This window comes from Pelophylax lessonae (assembly GCF_965119305.1).
Source record: "Pelophylax lessonae genome assembly, chromosome: 3".
Classification (NCBI taxonomy): Eukaryota; Metazoa; Chordata; class Amphibia; order Anura; family Ranidae; genus Pelophylax; species Pelophylax lessonae.
This window is the reverse complement of record NC_138770.1, coordinates 625,314,529-625,334,339: the sequence shown is the minus strand read 5'-3', so window position 1 is coordinate 625,334,339 and position 19,811 is coordinate 625,314,529. Positions and strand designations below refer to the sequence as shown.

The 19,811-nt window shown below is 44.6% G+C and overlaps 1 protein-coding gene across 1 annotated transcript in view; it reads right to left on the bottom strand.

Annotated features, from left to right (window-relative positions):
* The window catches only part of LPGAT1 (lysophosphatidylglycerol acyltransferase 1), a 267,682-nt gene that overhangs the window by 67,282 nt on the left and 180,589 nt on the right, over positions 1-19,811 (bottom strand). The window contains exons 3-4 of the mRNA XM_082252478.1: positions 17,682-17,800; positions 8,097-8,192 (exon numbers count right to left, since the gene is read on the bottom strand). Of these exons, the coding sequence (XP_082108604.1) occupies positions 8,097-8,192; positions 17,682-17,800 (215 nt within the window). The remainder of the gene's footprint in view (positions 1-8,096; positions 8,193-17,681; positions 17,801-19,811) is intronic.

Genomic DNA, 19,811 nt, shown 5'->3' with positions numbered 1-19,811 from the left:
GTCTTGCAAGAAAAAGGCGGAGGTTTTACCTCCACATCGTTTTTTTGACTGTGCGATTAATCTGATCCCTGGAGCACCTCTTCCCAAAGGAAGGACCTATCCCCTGTCTCTGCTTGAACAAAAGTCCATGGAGGAATATGTAAAGGACAACTTGGAAAGAGGTTTTATTCGACCCTCTTCTACAGTAGGGGCAGGTTTCTTCTTTGTCGAAAAGAAGGATGGGGGTCTCCGACCATGCATAGACTATCGAGGGTTAAATCAGATCATGGTAAAGGACTCCTACCGGTTGCCTCTTATTCTAGAGTTATTTGATATGCTTAAGGGAGCCGTTCTCTTCACCAAACTTGACCTCAGAGGGGCTTATAATCTGGTTTGAATTAGAAAGGGAGACGAGTGGAAGACAGCTTTCAACACCCGCAATGGACACTATGAGTATTTGGTTATGCCATTTGCACTCTTTAACGCTCCTGCTGTCTTCCAACGTTTCATGAATGACATTTTTCATGACTTCAGTAACAGTTTTGTGATAATCTATCTGGATGATATCTTAATTTTTTCCAAGACACACCTTGAGCACCGCTCACATGTAAGGCAAGTATTACAGCGGCTGAGAGAAAACCACCTTTATGCAAAGACTGAGAAATGCAGTTTCCATCAAAACCAGATATCTTTTCTTGGATACATCATAAATAGTGTCGGTTTCCAAATGGACCCACAGAAACTCTCTGCTGTCTTGCAATGGCCCCAACTGACCACTTTGAAGGGACTCCAAAGCTTTCTGGGGTTTGCAAATTACTACAGGCGTTTCATCAAGGGATTTGCCTCCATAGCTGCCCCCCTTACTGCTATGACTAGGAAAGGCGCCAATTGCAAACTGTGGCCCTCTAAAGCAGAATCAGCTTTCCAGCTTTTAAAGGGTATGTTCAGCAAGGCTCCAATTCTTCAGCATCCAAACCCTGATCTCCAATACATTGTTGAGGTGGATGCCTCTGAGGTAGGAGCAGGTGCTGTACTGTCCCAGAGACAACCCAAGACCAGTAAGATTCATCCAGTGGCATTTTTTTCTAAAAAGTTTTCTCCAGCGGAGATGAATTATGATGTTGGGAATCGAGAACTACTTGCTATAAAACTTGCATTAACCGAATGGCGACATCTTCTGGAAGGGGCTCTAAAGCCTTTTTCTATCCTGACCGACCATAGAAACCTGCTGCATCTTCAGACTGCTAAACGTTTGAATTCACGTCAAGCTCGATGGGCTCTGTTCTTTTCCCGTTTAAATTTTGTCCTTTCCTATGTCCCTGGTCAACAGGAAGGCCGATGCTGTTTCCAGACAGTTTGTTACTTCTGAAGAAGATCAACCTACTGAACAATACATTATTCCACCTCACAAGATTGTCGCACAGATCTCTGCAGCTCTTTCCCAACAGTTACAGGAAACCCAGAATCGTGTTCCTCAAGGGCTGAAGGTACCAACAGGTCGCCTGTTTGTAGCCCCCAGCCTCAGGAGAGCTGTACTACTCTGGGCACATGATGGAGTGTTATCTGGTCATCCAGATATCACAATCACTCTTAAGACCTTGCAGCGTCATGTTTGGTGGCCTCATATGAAAAGAGATGTTACAGACTATGTGGCTGCCTGTCCAACCTGTGCTGCTAATAAAGTACCTCGCACATTGCCTGCTGGGCTATTACAACCGCTTCCTGCACCTCGCCAGCCTTGGACCCATTTAACTATGGGCTTCATTACAGAATTACCCAAATCTGATGGCATGACTGCTATATGGGTTATAGTGGACCGCTTTTCAAAGATGTCTCATTTTGTACCACTCTCTGGATTACCTACAGCGGAAGCTCTGTCTACCCTCTTCCTTTCTCATGTTGTGAAACATCATGGTATACCTACCAATATCGTCTCAGACCGCGGATCTCAGTTCATTTCCCGATTCTGGAGAGCGTTTTGTAAGAAACTGGGAGTAACGCTCTCACTCTCTTACTCACATCACCCGCAAACAGATGGTCAAACGCATGAACCAGACCCTTGAAACCTATCTTCGGCATTACATCAACTCGCTACACTCCAATTGGTCTAAATATTTGCCCTTGGCTGAATTCGCCATTAACTCTCGTTGGCACAGTGCCCTGCATACCACGCCAGTCTATGCAGCATTGGGCTATCACCCTCATACTTTTCCACTATTTCAGCCTTCATCTGGTGTACCAGCAGCAGATAAACGGGTGAAGAATATCTTGCTACACTGGAAAAAGATTTGCTTATTGCTATGGAAGTCAGCAGGCAGATATGAAAGTTTCTCCAACAGACGACGACGCCATATACCTCCATATGCGGTGGGGGACAGAGTTTGGCTGTCTACCAAATACATAAGACTGAAGCAACCCTCTACCAAATTGGGCCCTCGATTCATTGGTCCTTTTAGGGTAATTGCTAGAGTCGGACCAGTCTCCTATCGGTTGAAATTGCCCTCCTCACCCTGGATACACCCTGTGTTCCATGTTTCTCTCCTTAAAAGGGCAATCTTCAATCGTTACTCCAGAACTCAAAAACTACCTCCTCCTGTTCTTGTCGATGGACAACATGAGTTTGTCTCTAAAAGTCTATAAGATTCTGGATTCTAGAAGGCGGGGTCGTGGCCTACAATATCTGGTTCATTGGAAAGGATACCCCATCACAGACCGTTCCTGGGTTCCAGCTAAAGATTTGCATGCCCCTGTTCTCATCCGAGACTTTCATGCCTCTTTTCCTGCTAAGCCTTGCTAGGCCCCCGGAGGGGTCCATTGGAGAGGGGGTCCTGTCATGTACCTGGGTGTCCTTGAACCGGGAGCTTCCCTGTTCCATAGCTTGCAGCCTTATCTGTTGTGCCACAAAAAAGCTCTGGAGTTTGTGCAGCGATTTTCCAGCCTGATGCTTTACTTTTGGACTCACTAGCTCCACCTGCTGCCAGTTGCAAACAATGTACAATTTAACCAGCTGTGATCAATGTACCATTTACTCAGCTTTCAAAAAGCAGCACTTCCTGTTCCTCAATGCCGGTTTGTTAGGAATATCTTCCTGTTCCTGGGTGTGCTGCTTGCTCTTTGATAGACTTTTGTGTATAAGCTTTTGCCTGTATTCTTGACCCCTCTTCAGCCTGCCGAATCTGTACTTCACCGCCAGCTTGTGTATGACTTCTGCCTGCCTGACCATTCCTTGGATTACGTTTGGATACCACTTTGCCCTGATCTCTGACTACGTTTTCGCCTGAATCCTCAGCACTCAAACTCCACTTCGGAGTTTAGCTAACAGGTATCCAACATACCCTTCCGAGGTCCCTCAGGAAGGACAAAAAGAAAATCCGACTTTAAGGATTCAGTAGACGACAGGTAAACCCTGATCGCCCGGACTACATCCAAGGAATGCAAGGCAAACTCCTTAGGATGCTTAGGATTCACACACAGCGAAGGCAAGACAATGTCCTCATTGAGATGGAAATCAGACACCACCTTTGGAAGGAAAGATTGACGAGGTTGCAAGACCACCTTATCCCTATGAACAACCAAGTAGGGAGAGCGGCAAGATAGGGCCGCCAACTCCGACACTCTGCGAGCAGATGTGGTTGCCAGCACAAAAGCGACTTTCCATGACAGCCAGGCAGAGGAATCTCCCGGATGTTCTCAAATGGAGGACGTTGCAAAACGGACAGACAGAACCAAGTTCAAGTCCCAAGGAGGCAAGGGTGCCCTCCTAGGGGGAGCCAGATGACGCACCCCTTGAATAAAGGTGCGGATCAAGGAGTTTGACGCCAAGGGGCGCTGGAAAAGAATGACCAGCGCAGATAACTGACCCTTGATAGTCGTCAGTGCAAGACGCTGGTCCACACCAGATTGCAGGAAGGCCAACACCCTTGCCACCAAAAAGGAGCGAGGAAGGAACCCCCGCGATTCGCACCAGGCGAAATAAGCTTTCCAGCTACGATAATAAATCTTACCGGACGAGGCCTTCCTAGCCTTGAGCAAGGTATGAATGAACGCTGACGAGAGACCCCGATCTCTCAAGACCTGGCTTTTAACAGCCACTCCGTTAAAGCCAGCGACTGTAAAGCAGGATGTAAGATCGGCCCCTGAGACAGCAGATTGTCCCGTAGTGGGAGCCGTCAAGGAGTCCGTCTGCACACACACAGGGCGGCCCCCCGAAGCCGATCCGACCAACGGAGCAAACATAGTCTGATCGCTCTCAGTTCCAAGACATTTATCGGTAGAGAGGATTCCTCCTCCGACCAAGTACCCTGGGCAGACAAATTGCCCAGAACGCCACCCCAGCCCAACAGGCTGGCGTCCGTGGTGATCACCGTCCATAACAACGGCCGGAAGGATTTCCTTTCCGTCAGAGCCGGAGACTGGAGCCACCACAGAAGATCCGCTCTGACTCAGTGGCTCAAAGATATCCTCCTGTCCAAGGACTGAGGATACCTGTCCCACCTGGCCAGAATCTCCGCTTGCAGAGATCGTGTGTGGAACTGTGCAAATGATATCGCCTCGAAGGCTGGCACCATCAATCCCAGGGACCGCATGCAGGTCCTGAGCGATGAGGATTTGTTGTCCCTGAGGGACCTGACCTCGTTCTGTACAGTCCGGAGTTGGTCTTCCGGCAGGAAGACTTTCGCCTGGGCGGAGTCCAGAACCATCCCCAGGTAAGGGAGGCGAACAGAAGGAGACAATGTCGACTTCTGAAAATTGATGGTCCACCCAAACTCCTGGAGCATCTGAACCGTGGTTGACAGATCGTGTAACATAGTGGCACTGGAACTCGACCTTAACAGGAGATCGTCCAGATATCCAAGGATTGCAATCCCTGGCGCCCGCAACAGGGCCAGGACAGGAGCCAATACTTTGGTAAACACCCTTGGAGCCGAAACGAGACTGAAAGGCAACGCCATGAACTGATAGTGCTTCTCCGCGATTGCGAATCGGAGGTACCACTGATGACCTTCGTAAATGGGGATGTGTAAATATGCATCCTTGAGGTCAATGGAAGCCAGGAAATCTCCCGGGCTCAGGGAGGCCACCAATCAGAGGGATTCCATGCGGAACTTTTGAACCCGCACGAAGCGGTTCAGAAACTTTAAGTCCAGAATTGGACGCACCTTGCCCAGATCTTGGAAATGACCTGGGGTCAAATGAAGATTTGAGGGAAAGAATCTGTCTGCTGGGCGCGATCAAAATTCGATCTTGTACCCTGACCAAATTAGTTCCTGAACCCATCTGTCCTGAATCTTGGCCAGCCAAGGTCCGGGAAAACAGCGCAGACGTCCCGCCACCCCGGAAACAGGTGAGGGCGCCCCTTCAGGTCAAGGCGGACTGGGCCACCGTGCCAGTGTGGGCAGCTCTTGGCTTGCCCGCCAAGGCTTCTTCTGGCCACCAGAGGCCTTGAAGGATTTGCCCTTGTCTTGTGCCTTGAAGGCACGAAAGGACCCCTGGTTAGGTTTAAAGGAAGGGCCCCGCTTACCGCGGAAAGACTTGCCCCTGGACACCTGGGGCAGCTGGGCGTACGCATAGCCTGCTAACGCTTGATGGCAGGCTGGGATTCCGTAAGGCTCTAGGACAACCAGTGCGATTCCCAGCTCCGCAAACGCTGTAGTCTCCGAAGTCTAACTAAGCGCAGGAACAAATAACTAAGCACAGGAAAAAATAAAAATCTATAAGTGTAAAGAAAAATCACTTGCAAAAATAAAAAATTAAGAAGAAAAGGCTGAGACTGCAGCCCCAGCCAAGGGAAGCCTGTCTACTCCTAACTAGGCAAAAGACAAACTGAATTGGGAATGCTGCTAGCAGGGGGGTATTGGACCAGAAGGACAGCCCCCTATAAGTGTGTCTATGCAAAGTTTTTTGTGACAAACAAAAATCTTCTGCCTAGCTTACTCCTATGGATAAGACCAATCCCCAGTAGTGAAGACTGTATGAGTGGGCGGCGACTGTCAAGAGGACGTAAGAGAAACAGTTTTTCTGCACAATTTAAAAAAAATAAACAAAAAACATTTATACTCACCCAGGTCATCATCGATCCAATGCTGCACCTGCCCCCCACTGCGTCTAAGATCGCTCAGTTCTCAGCCTTCAGTGAGGAGAGAGCCTGTGACAGTTGCTTGCTATCTTCTCTGCCCCTCTAAAGCTCACTGGAGCGCTGGACTGTGGAAGGGGTGGGGGCGGGGGGAGGCAGGAGAGGCTGGCTCAGTCTCCTAGAGGCTCGCTGAGAGGCTGAGCCAGCTGCCAGTCCAGGCATCTGTTTGCACTCCTGGGATCCCCAGGAAAAGTACAGCCAAAATAGCTTTGGCTATACTTCTCCTTTAATTGTAAACTATGTACTCCCGCGATATCACTTGAAATGTACTAAAAGTAGATAACTGCTGCAAACACAGGATTAGCTAATCAGTTGCTAATAAGTGATAAAAAAAAAAAAAGGAAGTGTTGGTGTTGCGCTGTTAATTTAAAATACAGACAATGTGAGCAATGGTTAAAACATATAAAGTAATGTGGATCCTCAAATTAGCTACAAACACATAAATCCGCAATAAAAAGACGGATAATCACAATCAAACAAATCGTGTAATCTGTGCCAACATGTAAACTATGCCACTTCTCCATGCTTAGAGCAATATGGTGGCTATCCAAAGCTCATGTCACATATCAAAGCTAATATTAAAAAACAAAAAGAAAAAACATTAAAAAAGTCAATATGATAAATGTGACGCGATTATGAATAGCGCATCCCTTCACCATTAGAATGTGTTATCGGATGTCTCTTCTTCCAAATTATATGACACCTATGTGCTCCTTAGCCTCTCACATTACCAATGTAAGGTAACAGCATGTGTAGGTACCTAGATGTTGCTTGGTCTGCCCTCTTCTGCCTCTAAAGCCCCGTAAACACGTACCGATTGTTGGCTGTAAATATTCGGCCAAACGATCGGCCGATTGTCGGCTTGTTAGTATGATGCTTACGACAACCAACAGCGACTTTTCGGCCGAACAGAATCGGGTGTGCAGACTATAAAATTTTTGTTGGCCGTCACCAGAACGGCCGATTGTTCGCCAGTCAGTACAGAATTCGGCCGACAAACAGCAGATTAGCAAGACTGGGCATGCTCAGAAAAGAAAAAACACACGGAAAGTTAACCATCACATGACATCACTTCTGCAGTCGGCTGTTGTTGGCCGACAAAATTCGTGTGCAGTCTTTTGCACTTTTCAGCCGACAGGACAGCACCGATCGTTCGGCCGACATTCGGTACGTGTGTCCGGGGCTTAAGAGTTCTCTTATGATCGGTCAGGCTGGGGGGTCTCTGTGGTAAACACCATTTCCTCTGTAGTACTCCTGGTGGGCCCTCCCGAGGTGTTCAGTTTTAATTAAAAATGTAAGAGAAACTCTCCATGATGTGATACAGTTTTTAAAAGTCTAATGTATTAAAAACAGCTGTTTAACTCACTTTTTGAAAAAATGACTGTGCATATACTCCACGAGCAGCGAGCTCGTATGATTGCGTCACTGTGGGACTGCGGCGGACAAATCTGACACTAAGTGACGCTTAGCTTAAACACAAGATCTCTCTTTTACTCCCTGACAGAACAGTGGTCTTGCCTGGTTTACAAAGGCAAACCACCGTTCTGTCATTCCATCAAATGATCAGCGGTTCCTGGCAGCCACCGCGGCCGCCAGACCCGCTGTGTCCAATCACAGCAGGAGCAGCGCTCCAGTGGGGCACACACACCCCCTACAGCTCATGCACAAAATCGCATACATATACATGATTTTGTGCAGTCGGGGCTGCCCTGCCACAGTATATATGTGGTGGGTGGTCCCGGAACTGGTTAATGTAATAGTCAATAAAAGCCTTTGACACTTATAAAATGCTTGTAATTATACTTCAGTATACCATAGTAACAGCTGAAAAAAAGTTCTAAAAAAAACACTGTCATTCTCAAAACTTTTGGACTGTATATGGTCTTTCTTTAAATTGTCGGCCCTAAATGTTGTGGCTATTGCTCTTGTTTTTTGCATTCTCACAAAATATGTAATTCAAGAAAAGAAAGAAAAAAGAGCTTACCTGTCGGATAAAAAAGTCGCCATGTACAAGGGACACAATACCAAAATTGGTATATTTAAATATATGGTCCATAAGCCACATCATCTGCCGAACCACCTGCAATGATAAAATCATAAATGTACATTATACCAATGTTCTACTCCTGGAAAAAAATAAAACAAGCATATATGTAGGTTCTATAAACCGGGAATCAGAGCACATAAAACGACATTCCTTCCAGCCAATATCTTTCTGTCTGGAGGGGAATAATGACAATTTCTAGCACTGACACTTGGATACATGAGGCCCACTGCCATGCTTCCATAAATCCTATAGCCAGATCTTCCCATTGCCCCAATGGCATTGTGGCATGTTTGTTTTCATTTCCTCTTGTTACATTGCTGCAGGGTAATTAGCACCAACCATGGATCTAATGGAAGGGCGTCCACATACAAGCGGTGCTTGCTCTCCGACCATGACACGTGCGAAAAGTGAACACAATATTTGGATTTAGTGAGCTCTATGCAAGCTGTCTGGATCAGCACTGAAATTCCATCTATCCCACCACCACCCAAGACTGTGGTTTCCAAATGATGCGAAATTTGAATTTATTAAGTATTTGCATTTTAGAGCTTTTGGGAAGAAATGGCTACATGGAGAATTAACATAATTGTGCTTAAAGCCTAGGCTATGATTACACATGCTGGTCAAAATATTTAGGGGATTCCATCCTGATTTGCCTGCATCTCCCCACCCCCCCCCTAAAAAGAACCTGTAGTAACAGAGGTGCATGGGCTGCCATTACTGAACTTCTAGGGAAACAATTCTAGAGTCTCAGGCGTCATGCTGATCCCTTTGCCCTCAGTCACTGACCAAAACAAGTAAGAAACAGGCCAAGAACTCCAGATCTGCCCATTTGTTCCTGATCAGTGATTTAAAGCAAAGCCAAAAAAATCAAAATCACAACCAGGCAACCAGAATCTTCAAGGGAAAGACCATAATAGCATTCAGGATTTCTCAGGACAGGTTTCCCTTAGAGCCCATTCTGTGTTCTAGTAACGCAGAATGACAACAGAACATGGAAATGCACATTTTTTTTTTTCATGGTACTTCACTTGCAATGCAGCGTCCCATCACCCACAACTGTGCATTGTGGTGCACTGAGTTACCAATAAAGGGGCAAGTCCACTTTTGGGTCCATTGTGGTGCAATAGCAGCCCATTCAAATTTAACAGCTGCCATAACACAACGTGCATTATCATGTGTGTTAAATAGACTCCAAAGGATCAGTTTTAAAGAATGGGCCCTAAAAGGGTAACTTTGGGAAAAGCAAACACTTTCTAAATACAAGAGGCATGTGTGTTCTTACTTAAATCTAGATGTGCTTTGTGCATTTCCTCCAGAACTGTGCAGTTTTCCATCATCCTTTGAGCAGGAGCTTCCTGTAATAAAGACCAGTCACTGCTGCTTACTCGCCTTGTGCAGGATGACTGGTCTTGTCTCCGCCCCCTCCAGTAGTTTTCAATAGGCAGCCTGTAGTGAGTGGGACATGCTGGGTCCCTCCCAAAGCTCTGTGCACAGCCAGCACAGTGATAATTTAAGGACACTTCTACAAGGCCGTATTTGAGTATGCAAAGGCTTTAAGTGCACACAAAGTATATATATTCTTCAATGGCCAAAGATTATAAATCCAAAATGGACACCCAAGAAAAGAACAATTTTTAGTTGTTTGATTGAGCAAGCTTAGTTACCTTTAACCACTTGCCGACCGCCCCACGCAGATTTACTGTGGCAGATCGACGTTATGTGCACGCGGTCTCAGCGGCCTACGTGGCCACGCTCCCACTGTGATTAGACAAAGCAGAAGCCAGACCGCAGGAGGAGGGGGCGCGATCGCAGCAAGCCTCCCGCAATCCTCAGGGAAACTGACAGGAGAGCCGCCTGCCTATGTAAACAAGCAGGTGGCTCTCCTGTCAGACAGGCACAAAGAAATCGTGTGTCTCAGTTAAGCTGAAACACCGATCTCTGTGTGCCTGTCCCAGAGTCTACCCCCCCCACAGTTAGAAAGCACAATTTAGGAACACACTTTACCCCTTCTTAATCACCCCCAGTATTAAGCCCTTCCCTGCCAGTGTCATTTATACAGTAAATGTGCATAATATTTAGCACTGATCACTGTATTGGTGTCACTGGTGCCCAAAAAAGAGTCACTTAGTGTCAGATTTGTCTGGCCAAATCTAGTTTTCCCAGATCATTTTTTTTTCCTGGAGTTCCACTGACCACGAAAGTTTGTGTGCCCATTTAAATGGTATGTGGGGAAGGATTCATTGTGCATATGAGGCATATTCGACAGCCAAGCCAGGCTGTAGCCCTAGATATCTACAGTAGTATCATATATGGCTTTTCCTCCAGCCACCTGATCTCAACTCTACCTAAAATTTGAAAATGTAAAGCATCGTCCTTTATGCATGAAGTGCATTTCCTACCAACCAACCAATCAACTTTTTCTTCTGTTGCTGTACTAGTGTAAATCATGTAAGGAAGGCACTGACTAGTTGCCAGGAGGACAACACAGTCAGGCACATCATACAGACAGGACAGCAATGCCCCCCATATTCTGCAGAGGAACACTGTAAAGGCAAGCAGCAATTAGAAAAGCAAAAAAGAAAACCATCGGTGCACCAAAATGAACATTCCGGCGCTGAAACCAAAACTTCAGGATGCACTTGGCCAAAACCGAAATTTATGGTTTTTAAACTATATCCATCAATAAATAATAGCATTAGATTTGACTTTTTAAATATCATGAATTTAAATTAATATAAATTATTAAAATCGGCCATTATCAACACTTTTGAAGAAAAAAGCACCTCTGCATTAAAATGCATTGAAAACACAGCAAGAACGCATAAAAATGCACCTGTGTTGCGTTTTTTATATATTATTTTGACACATGACCTATGAAAAACACAAAATAAGCACAGCAAAACTGCAATTAAATCACAGGAAAATGGCGGGCGTTTTTGGCAGCCATTGGAACATTATTTTTTTTCAGCACAAACACTGAAAACCCTATTTTCAGCTAATAATTTTCTGTCACTACAAAAACACTTTAAAAAAACTCCATATTTACTTAAATAGGTTGTATTTAATTTGGCCCTTTATTTACAGTTTGTTTATTAGAGAAACGATTAGTGACTGGACAGGCTGGACTCCTGTGTACATGAAGTATTGCTCAATATTTTCTAGTAGAGCGGCTGAGTGACAGAGGGAAGTAGGGTCACACTCTAATGCAATTATTTACATTTGAGGAAAAGCTAAAAATAAATGCAAGGACAAATTGCTTACATGGACGAGAGTCCTGCTGATTCTTTATGAATGCTGTGCAAAAATAGGAAAATCCTTTAAGGGTCATTCATATTTTAGGGGAAACGGCACTCATTGCTTTATTATAGTCATCAGGGAAACAAGTCCTAAGTTCTACATCTAAGTTCTTGGGTGCCCCCCCATCCTCAAAAAAAACAAAAAAAAACGGCTCTGTTCACATACTGGTGTATCGGATCGCTGGCAGAAACGCAATGATTCTGCCCGCAATCCCGAATCGGCTTTTGCTGTGACTAATCACACACGTGCCGTGCATTCCCCCTTTCCCGGAAGTACCGGATCACTTACTAGGTACGTGATCCTGCAAAGGAGAGCGGTAGATAAAGATTTTTTTTTTTTTTTTTAAGCTCCACAGTGCAGTTTTGTCACACCCCAGTGAGGAGAAAAAAAAAAAAGGAACTTTGAGATTCACAAAAAAGTGCACAGAGGGTAAAGAATGGTCAAATCTCCTACGAGTAAGGGCCTCCAAACCTGAACCTCCCAGGGGACAAGGCTCCTGATAGAGGCAAGTTATGCCACTGTCTACCTAGGCCGAAGTTAGGTGGACCCCACTCCTTAGGGACCAGCTCAAGCCTGTCCAAGTACTGGGTGAGGGGCTCTCCCAAACAGAAACCCCTGCAGATGGGGAGAAGCATAAGACCCGAAGGCCACAGAACCTCCTCACTGAAATCAGGGCAGGCCCCCGATAACCTGCACCTTCATTGTCTGTTCAAAACGCACACACGCACAAAAAAAACCCCAAACACACAAAAAGTGACGTTCTCGTGAATAAAGGTTGTGAAAAAAGCGGCATGTGAATACACAATGGGCCTTCCAAACAGTATAAAAAATTGCCCCTGCCACACAATTTTTATTTTCGAGTGGGGAAAGATCAGAAATTCTGTCTGGTTTTTACTGCTACCTTAGAGAGACTTCCTTAGAGAGGCTCTCCCTCACTTCCTGTCCTGCTGACAACCATTTAACATACAGGAAGAGAAAATCTGTAACAAGGATATAAATGGCAATAAAAAGCTGACCGGTAAAGCCTTCCCTTCTCCATTGCAAACAAAAAAATAAATTCTGTCAGGTAAAACATTGTTCAGAGGAGAGAAAAAGGGGAGATCTCTCTAACTAAGCTCCAGATAGTAGAGAAACCAGACAGGTCTTCTAACCCTTCCCTACTCTATTCAAACATTTGTGGCTTGAAGACTCTAGACAAACATTTTTTGGTTGAAATATATTTTAACAACTTGCCGACCACCCACAGTACATTTACTGCAGGCGGCCAGCACAGGCAAGATGGATCACGTACATGTATGTCATCCAGCCTGGTATGGGTTAGAGGCGTGTAGAAAGCTGCTCTCGTGACCGCTGTGTCCACTGGACACCGCAGTTTTCAGAACCCCATACCCGGCCACTGAAGGCTGTGTGATCACATGATCACAATGTCAACAAAGCTGTTATGAATAAATTTCATAATGGCTGTGCTTCCTGCAAAATGATGCTGTGATTGGCCCACAGATATCAAATGGTACCAGGGCCAATACCACCACCTTATACACCATACAGTTACCAGTCAGTACTCCTGATCACCGCCACACCAGTCATATGATGATGCTGTACTGCACTAGTGACAGTTTGTGAAGAAAAAAAAAAAATTTCTTAAATTTTCCAAAAAATTGTTGCAGAAAATTGCAACTTCAAAAAACTCGCCATGCCTCTTACTAAATGCCTCCTTTCCAAAAATGATCTTTTCTACTTTTGGTTATAAAACCTAACCAAGAAAAATCAAAATGTCTTCACATATTAAAGCCAAAATATATTCTGCTACACGTCTTTGGTTAAAAAAAAAAAAAAAAAAACCCCAATAAGTGTATATTATTTTGTTTGTGTTAAAAGTTATAGTATCTACAAATGATGGCATGTATATTTGAAAATTGACCAGTCCTAATGTACCGACGGCCTATCATTTGAGGCCCCTAAAATGACAGGACAGTACAAATATCCCCTAGATAACCCCTCTCCGCCTTTTTTCTTTGTACGAAATGAAAAACTTTTTTTTTTATGTTAAGAGCCGGTTCACACTGAGGCGATCCGACTTTGGGGGCGACTTGTGAAGTCGCGTGCACCGCGACTTCGGCGTGACTTGCAGAGACTTCACATAATGGAAGTCTATGCAAGTCGCTCCCAGGTCGCCCCAAAGTAGTACAGGACCCTTTTTCTAAGTCGGAGCGACTTGTGTCGCGCCTATTAGAACGGGTCCTGTACTACTCAATGGACCGCGACTTGTCAGGCTGACAAGTCGCCTGACAAGTCGCGCTAGTCTGAATGGGCTCTTATGTAACAAAAAAAAAAAACACAACAACCCAGTGATGATCAAATAACACAAAAAGAAAGCGCTTTTTGTGTAAAAAAAAAAAAAAAAAATTATATTATATTATATATATATATATATATATAAATAAATTTCATTTACGTACAGCATTGCATGACGATGAGCATAAAACCTTCCGGAGCAGAGGTGGGTAATGCTGAATTCTGGGGAAAAACAAATATTGTCCAAACACCAGTCATGTGTATTCCCATTTAATTTTTGATGTGCTTTGTGTATTTATTCTAGATCTGTGCAGTAATCCAGGAGCTTCCTGTAATACAGACTGGTTACTGGTGTTCTCTTGCCTTGTGCAGGGTCCCTCCCAAAGCTCTACTCTCCAACAGACTATTGTGCAGCCCAGAGATGTGGTCACAACTACTTTTACAAGGTAATAGAAATTGTAACTTACCTGTAAATTACTAACCTTGAAGTTCAGTACAGAGTTGGTACTCATAGACCATAGGTTATGTTCTGCTACCTTCAGGTGATTGGACACTGGCAAAACGTTTGCTAGGGCCACCCCCAGAATGTACCCATATAACTCCACCAATTCTATAAGGCCTTCGTTTTAGTAACTTGTCGAATGCCATTCTCAAGATCATCAACACAAAATAGGGCTGAAAGCTTCAGTTGTAATGGTTTTAGGAAACCAGGGTCTTCAAAGACAGGTTTCTGGTCTCTGTTTATGTGTCACGACCAGGAAGCAATATTTTGGCAAATACACATGGCAGCAATTGCCGGCTGCAGGGCTGGACCTGCAAGATCAAATACGGCCTTTAAGAGGTCTTGAGAACACCTAACAGCAAAATCCTTGAAGGGAACACCCTCAATAAGAAATGTAAGGTTTTTATTAGAGAACTGAAATGCCTGGGTCCACTACAGAAATTGGCGGTTTCCTTTTAATATCCTTTTCCATAGGATAAATATCAGCAAAAAGCTTAGGAGAAATAACTTTTTCAGGTCCGAGCCAGTCCTCAAAAGCACACAATATGTCTTTTTAGACTTAAGCCCTGTACGCACGCACAGATTGTTGGCCGTAAATTGTCGGCCAACGTCCGATCGGCCGATTGTAGGCTTGTTAGTATGATGCGACTTTTCGGTCGAAAAAAATCTGGTGTGCATGCTATAAAATTTTTGTTAACCAACAACAGAACGGCCGATTGTTGCTCAGTTAGTACAGATTTCAGCAGACAAAAATCAGATGAGCAAGACTGGGCATGCTCAGAGAAGAAAAAACACACGGAAAGTCAACCATCACATGACATCACTTCTGAAGTTGGTTTTTGTTGGCCAACAAAAGTCCAGTGCAAGTCTAGAGCACATTTCAACCAACAAGCAACACTGGACAAAAGACGGCCGATCGGTCGGCCAACAATCTGTGCGTGTGTACAGGGCTTTAGGGCTCTTTCACATGGGCGATCCGATCAGATCCGCCTGTCAGTTTTTTAGGCGGATCTGATCGGATCCTCCATGCAGCTCTATGGGGCAGCGGGTGTCAGTGGAGACACCTCCGCTGACACCCGCTGCCATCCGTATCCAATCCTGTCCGTGAAATCTGGACAGATGGAAACCCTATTTTTCCATCCGTTCAGGTATCGGATGAGAGCGGACAGGCGGTCCGCTCTCATCCGATCCCCCATAGAGAGCAGCGGGAGCTGTGACACCTCCCTCTCCGCACTGCAAGCGGAGACGGAGCTGTCATCCGCCGGCTCAGCGGGGATCGGCGGATCGATCCCTGCTGAGCAGCACGGATCCGCCTACGGAGGCGGACCGTGTGAAAGAGCCCTTTGCCAGTCAGAGTAACCAGAGGTCTGTTTTTGCTGTGGAGTAATAGGTGCGGTTTGGCAAAAATTAGTGCGCACTGCATCAATTAGTGAATGCGGTGCAAAGCCAGAGCTTGTACCTCAATTTCAGGGAAGGGAATATCCTCTGCTGCCTATACAATGGAGTTAAGTAATTTTACTCTGAAACATCTTTAAAGTGTAAGTCCACCCTAACACTAAAATCCCTGCATCTATAGGCATCCACAATCTAACACTAACCTATATAGCCCTGTAAAGAAGAAATCAGTATATATACACCTTTTTTGGAGCTGATCCGATCTAGTCTCCAGTGGCAGAGGACACGGCCCACAACAGCTGTGAAATTAATGGGAAGTGACGTCACCCATAGACTTACTATGGGGCCTCCGTTGTCGGCTGTGTCCTCAGCACCCGCCTACACAGTGAAGCTGCGACTGACAGCTCAGCTTGGGATCGGATCGGCTTCAAAAAAGGTATATATACTGATTTCTTCTTTACAGGGTTAGATAATAGGTTAGTTTTTGATCATAGATGTCTGTAGATGCAGGGATTTTAGTGTTAGGGTGGACTTGTACTTTAAGGAGGTTCTTGATTTCTGAACAGTCAAGGGAAAAGACGACATGTAGCATTTCTGACCTTCGGAAACTGAAGGTTCTAGAAATGCCAAAAGTTTTCTGAAGAATTCAGGCAGTCAGAGAAATCTGCTTTTGTCAATGGGCCATTCCTGAGTGGAAGCCAGAATCCAATGAAGGGAAGAGTGTCAATACAGGACATTGCTCCTGGACAAGGAAACAGCTATCACCCTGAGCAGTGTTTTTCGTTTCCTGTAGGCACGATATTAGGTCCTTTTGTCCAAGCAACCTCGTGCCTGTGATGCACCAGTGCTAGTGAGGGAATCCCCAAGTAAGGTACTCAAAGTTCAGGAGGGCAGAATACATTTGCATGTCCAGAGAAGGCACCAAGTTTATGCAGCTGTGAGAATGCAACGTACCGCATGAGTTCTTCACAGAAGAGGCGAATACAATAGGTCAACTGAGAGGAATGACAGTTACTTCATCCTTCTGAAACCAAGCCCAAATAGGGAAGGAAAAACACCAAGTTTAAAAGTGCTTCCTGGGAAATATTACACACAAAATGGCAGTGGGGTGCCATTAGAATGTGATCATCCTTCAGATCTTCTGCCCACTAAATGTGCCTTGCAGATAGTGTTGTTTAAAGCCAGAAACCCAATTCCATATACAGGGAAACCTTGTATTATCCTATTCATGACACTGAGCCTATAAAGGTCCAGGCTTTGCTCATTATGGTGGGTATATCCCTGAAGGGGTCTTCAGAATCTGGGAACCATAGAAATGGACCACATTCCTGGAACCTGTGTAGCACTCTTTAGGCTAACGTCACACATTTAACTTATGAGTTATAAGATGACTACTTAATGCAGGATCCAGTGCCCAAAGCAACCATTGCAGGCCAGCCCCATGCAGTGGGGTCCAGGTACTCTCTTCAAAGTACACATTGAAGGTAACCAATCTGGAAACAATTGTGTAGCGCAAGACAATAAGCAGTTGGATGTGGATCCAAGATTGAAAATGAAAGATTCTATAGTTTAAAAAGAAAAAAAAAAAAAAAAAACCTAGCAAAAAACTAGAGCCTTGTGAAGAGGGCAGTTTTGCCAGTGCCCATCCACCTGGTGATAGCCATATAAAAGCCTTGGTCTTTGAATACCAGTCCTGCAACCTGTACTTTAAAATTGGGATAACTAGGTTTTTAAACGTTATTTGGTGCACACAAGGTGTATTCATATCTTTTGTGGCCATTGAGGAATATGTTGAACTTTTGTGTGCCCGAAGCTTTAAATCTCCACAAGCAATGTTTTCCAGTGGCACCCAATAGAGATTTTAGAAAAAAATTAAACAGATCCAACAGAATTCATTGCTCAGACAGGTCTATGAGGAACATTGGATCTTCATTAATAACTCTTTATGTAAGCACAAAGAACTTTACACTGATCATCACCGATTAGAAAGGAACTTCTTCCCACTACACAGTCATAAAGAGACATCATACCCGGCTTTTGTCCTGTAAGCACATCATTAACGTGCACACGTCTCCTGTCGCTTGATGGTTCACCAGCATGACGGCTTCCTCTTCTGTGATCGTGTGGACATCGTCACCCCATTCAACAACTGCAAGCACAAGAAAATCCCGCCATTAGCTTGGTAATTCTAAGAGAAATGCTTGAAATAAAGACTTTGAAAAGGACACCTGCTAGAAGTGACATAATTAGGGGTGAAAGAAAAGAACAGGTGAGCGCACTTCCTTCCCCCCCTCAACACTTAGCAGGCTGTGTTCTGAATTACAGTAGAGCATTAGCTAAGCAGGGAACCAACGTTCAGAGAACGGTTGTAAAAAGGTAATAAAATGTCAGAATACTTATCAAATAATCCACTCAACAGTTCAAAGTAGTAAGACAAAAATTAAAGGAAATGCGCAGTAATTTATTTTCTATACAGTTAAATTGATCATCTTAATATACAGGTCCCTCTCAAAAAATTAGCATATTGTGATAAAGTTCATTATTTTCTGTAATGTACTGATAAACATTAGACTTTCATATATTTTAGATTCATTACACACAACTGAAGTAGGGCAAGCCTTTTATTGTTTTAATATTGATGATTTTGGCATACAGCTCATGAAAACCCAAAATTCCTATCTCAAAAAATTAGCATATCATGAAAAGGTTCTCTAAACGAGCTATTAACCTAATCATCTGAATCAACTAATTAACTCTAAACACCTGCAAAAGATTCCTGAGGCTTTTAAAAACTCCCAGCCTGGTTCATTACTCAAAACCGCAATCATGGGTAAGACTGCCGACCTGACTGCTGTCCAGAAGGCCATCATTGACACCCTCAAGCAAGAGGGTAAGACAGAAAGAAATTTCTGAACGAATAGGCTGTTCCCAGAGTGCTGTATCAAGGCACCTCAGTGGGAAGTCTGTGGGAAGGAAACATTACAGAAAATAATGAACTTTATCACAATATGCTAATTTTTTGAGAGGGACCTGTAGACATACCAATCAATTACTTTTAGGGTCATGTCAACCTATAAGCAGTAGAGATTTACAGCAACAATACATTTCTCTACTACTGAAGCTGGCAATTCTGTGGCTCAAAACACAGCAAAAAGTCAATCGCTAAACAACGGAGCTACAACCTGGAGTTTGAACACCACAGGGCTTTCACTGCAATTATTTTTTTCCTACCAACCTAAATGATGAGGCTAATGATGCCTGGGCTACAAGCGATCCTGCCGCTGACCATTTGTCAAAATCAACAATGGCAGGATCGTTAAAAGGCTGCCCGTTTGTCCCTATGGAATTGCTCCCTCTGTACTAAGGCAGCGATACGTGGCTCCCATCTCCAATGATCAAGATGCAGCAGCATTCAGGCCAGTGGCAGAGCAACCTCTTGCTGCATCTGGCCAGAGTGGGACCGATTCCATAAGGACACACAGGCAGCCTGCTTTGAGATCCTGTTGCTGGTGATTTGATGGCCTGTGTACACACTTTTTTTTTTGTTCAACCCAGTGGGTTGAATATTTAAAAAAAAAAAAAAGAAGGCGCCAAACTAAGGCAGGCCATACACGGTTAGAATACCAGGGTTCATACACATTTTCACCAATGAAATTCCATGACTTTTCCATGACTTCACGTAAATATTCATGACCTAATGTTTCATGAAATGTCTATGTATACGTGTTAAATAAGAAGAAAATCTATGTCACACCCAGCATGTGTCACACCCAGCACACCCAAAATGCAGCACAGTAATCTTTTAAGGCCCAAGCGACAGTCATGAGGTGCAGGCAGACTGGTATGGATGGCACAGATCTGATGGTGCACAAATGCGGCACTTACTTTTGGGAGAAAGAACAGTGGTGCTCCTGCTTGCCCAAATAAAGCTGTTCAGGTGGCAGTGAGTCATGAGCGCAAACCTTTAGACTGAGCGGGGGGGACGTCAATGCAGAGTGACCAGCGTGCCCCCAATCAATTGCAGAGTGCCACAGCAATGCCCCAATCAATTGCAGAGTGCCACAGCAATGCCCCCAATAAATTGCAGAGTGCCACAGCAATGCCCCCAATAAATTGCAGAGTGCCACAGCAATGCCCCCAATAAATTGCAGAGTGCCACA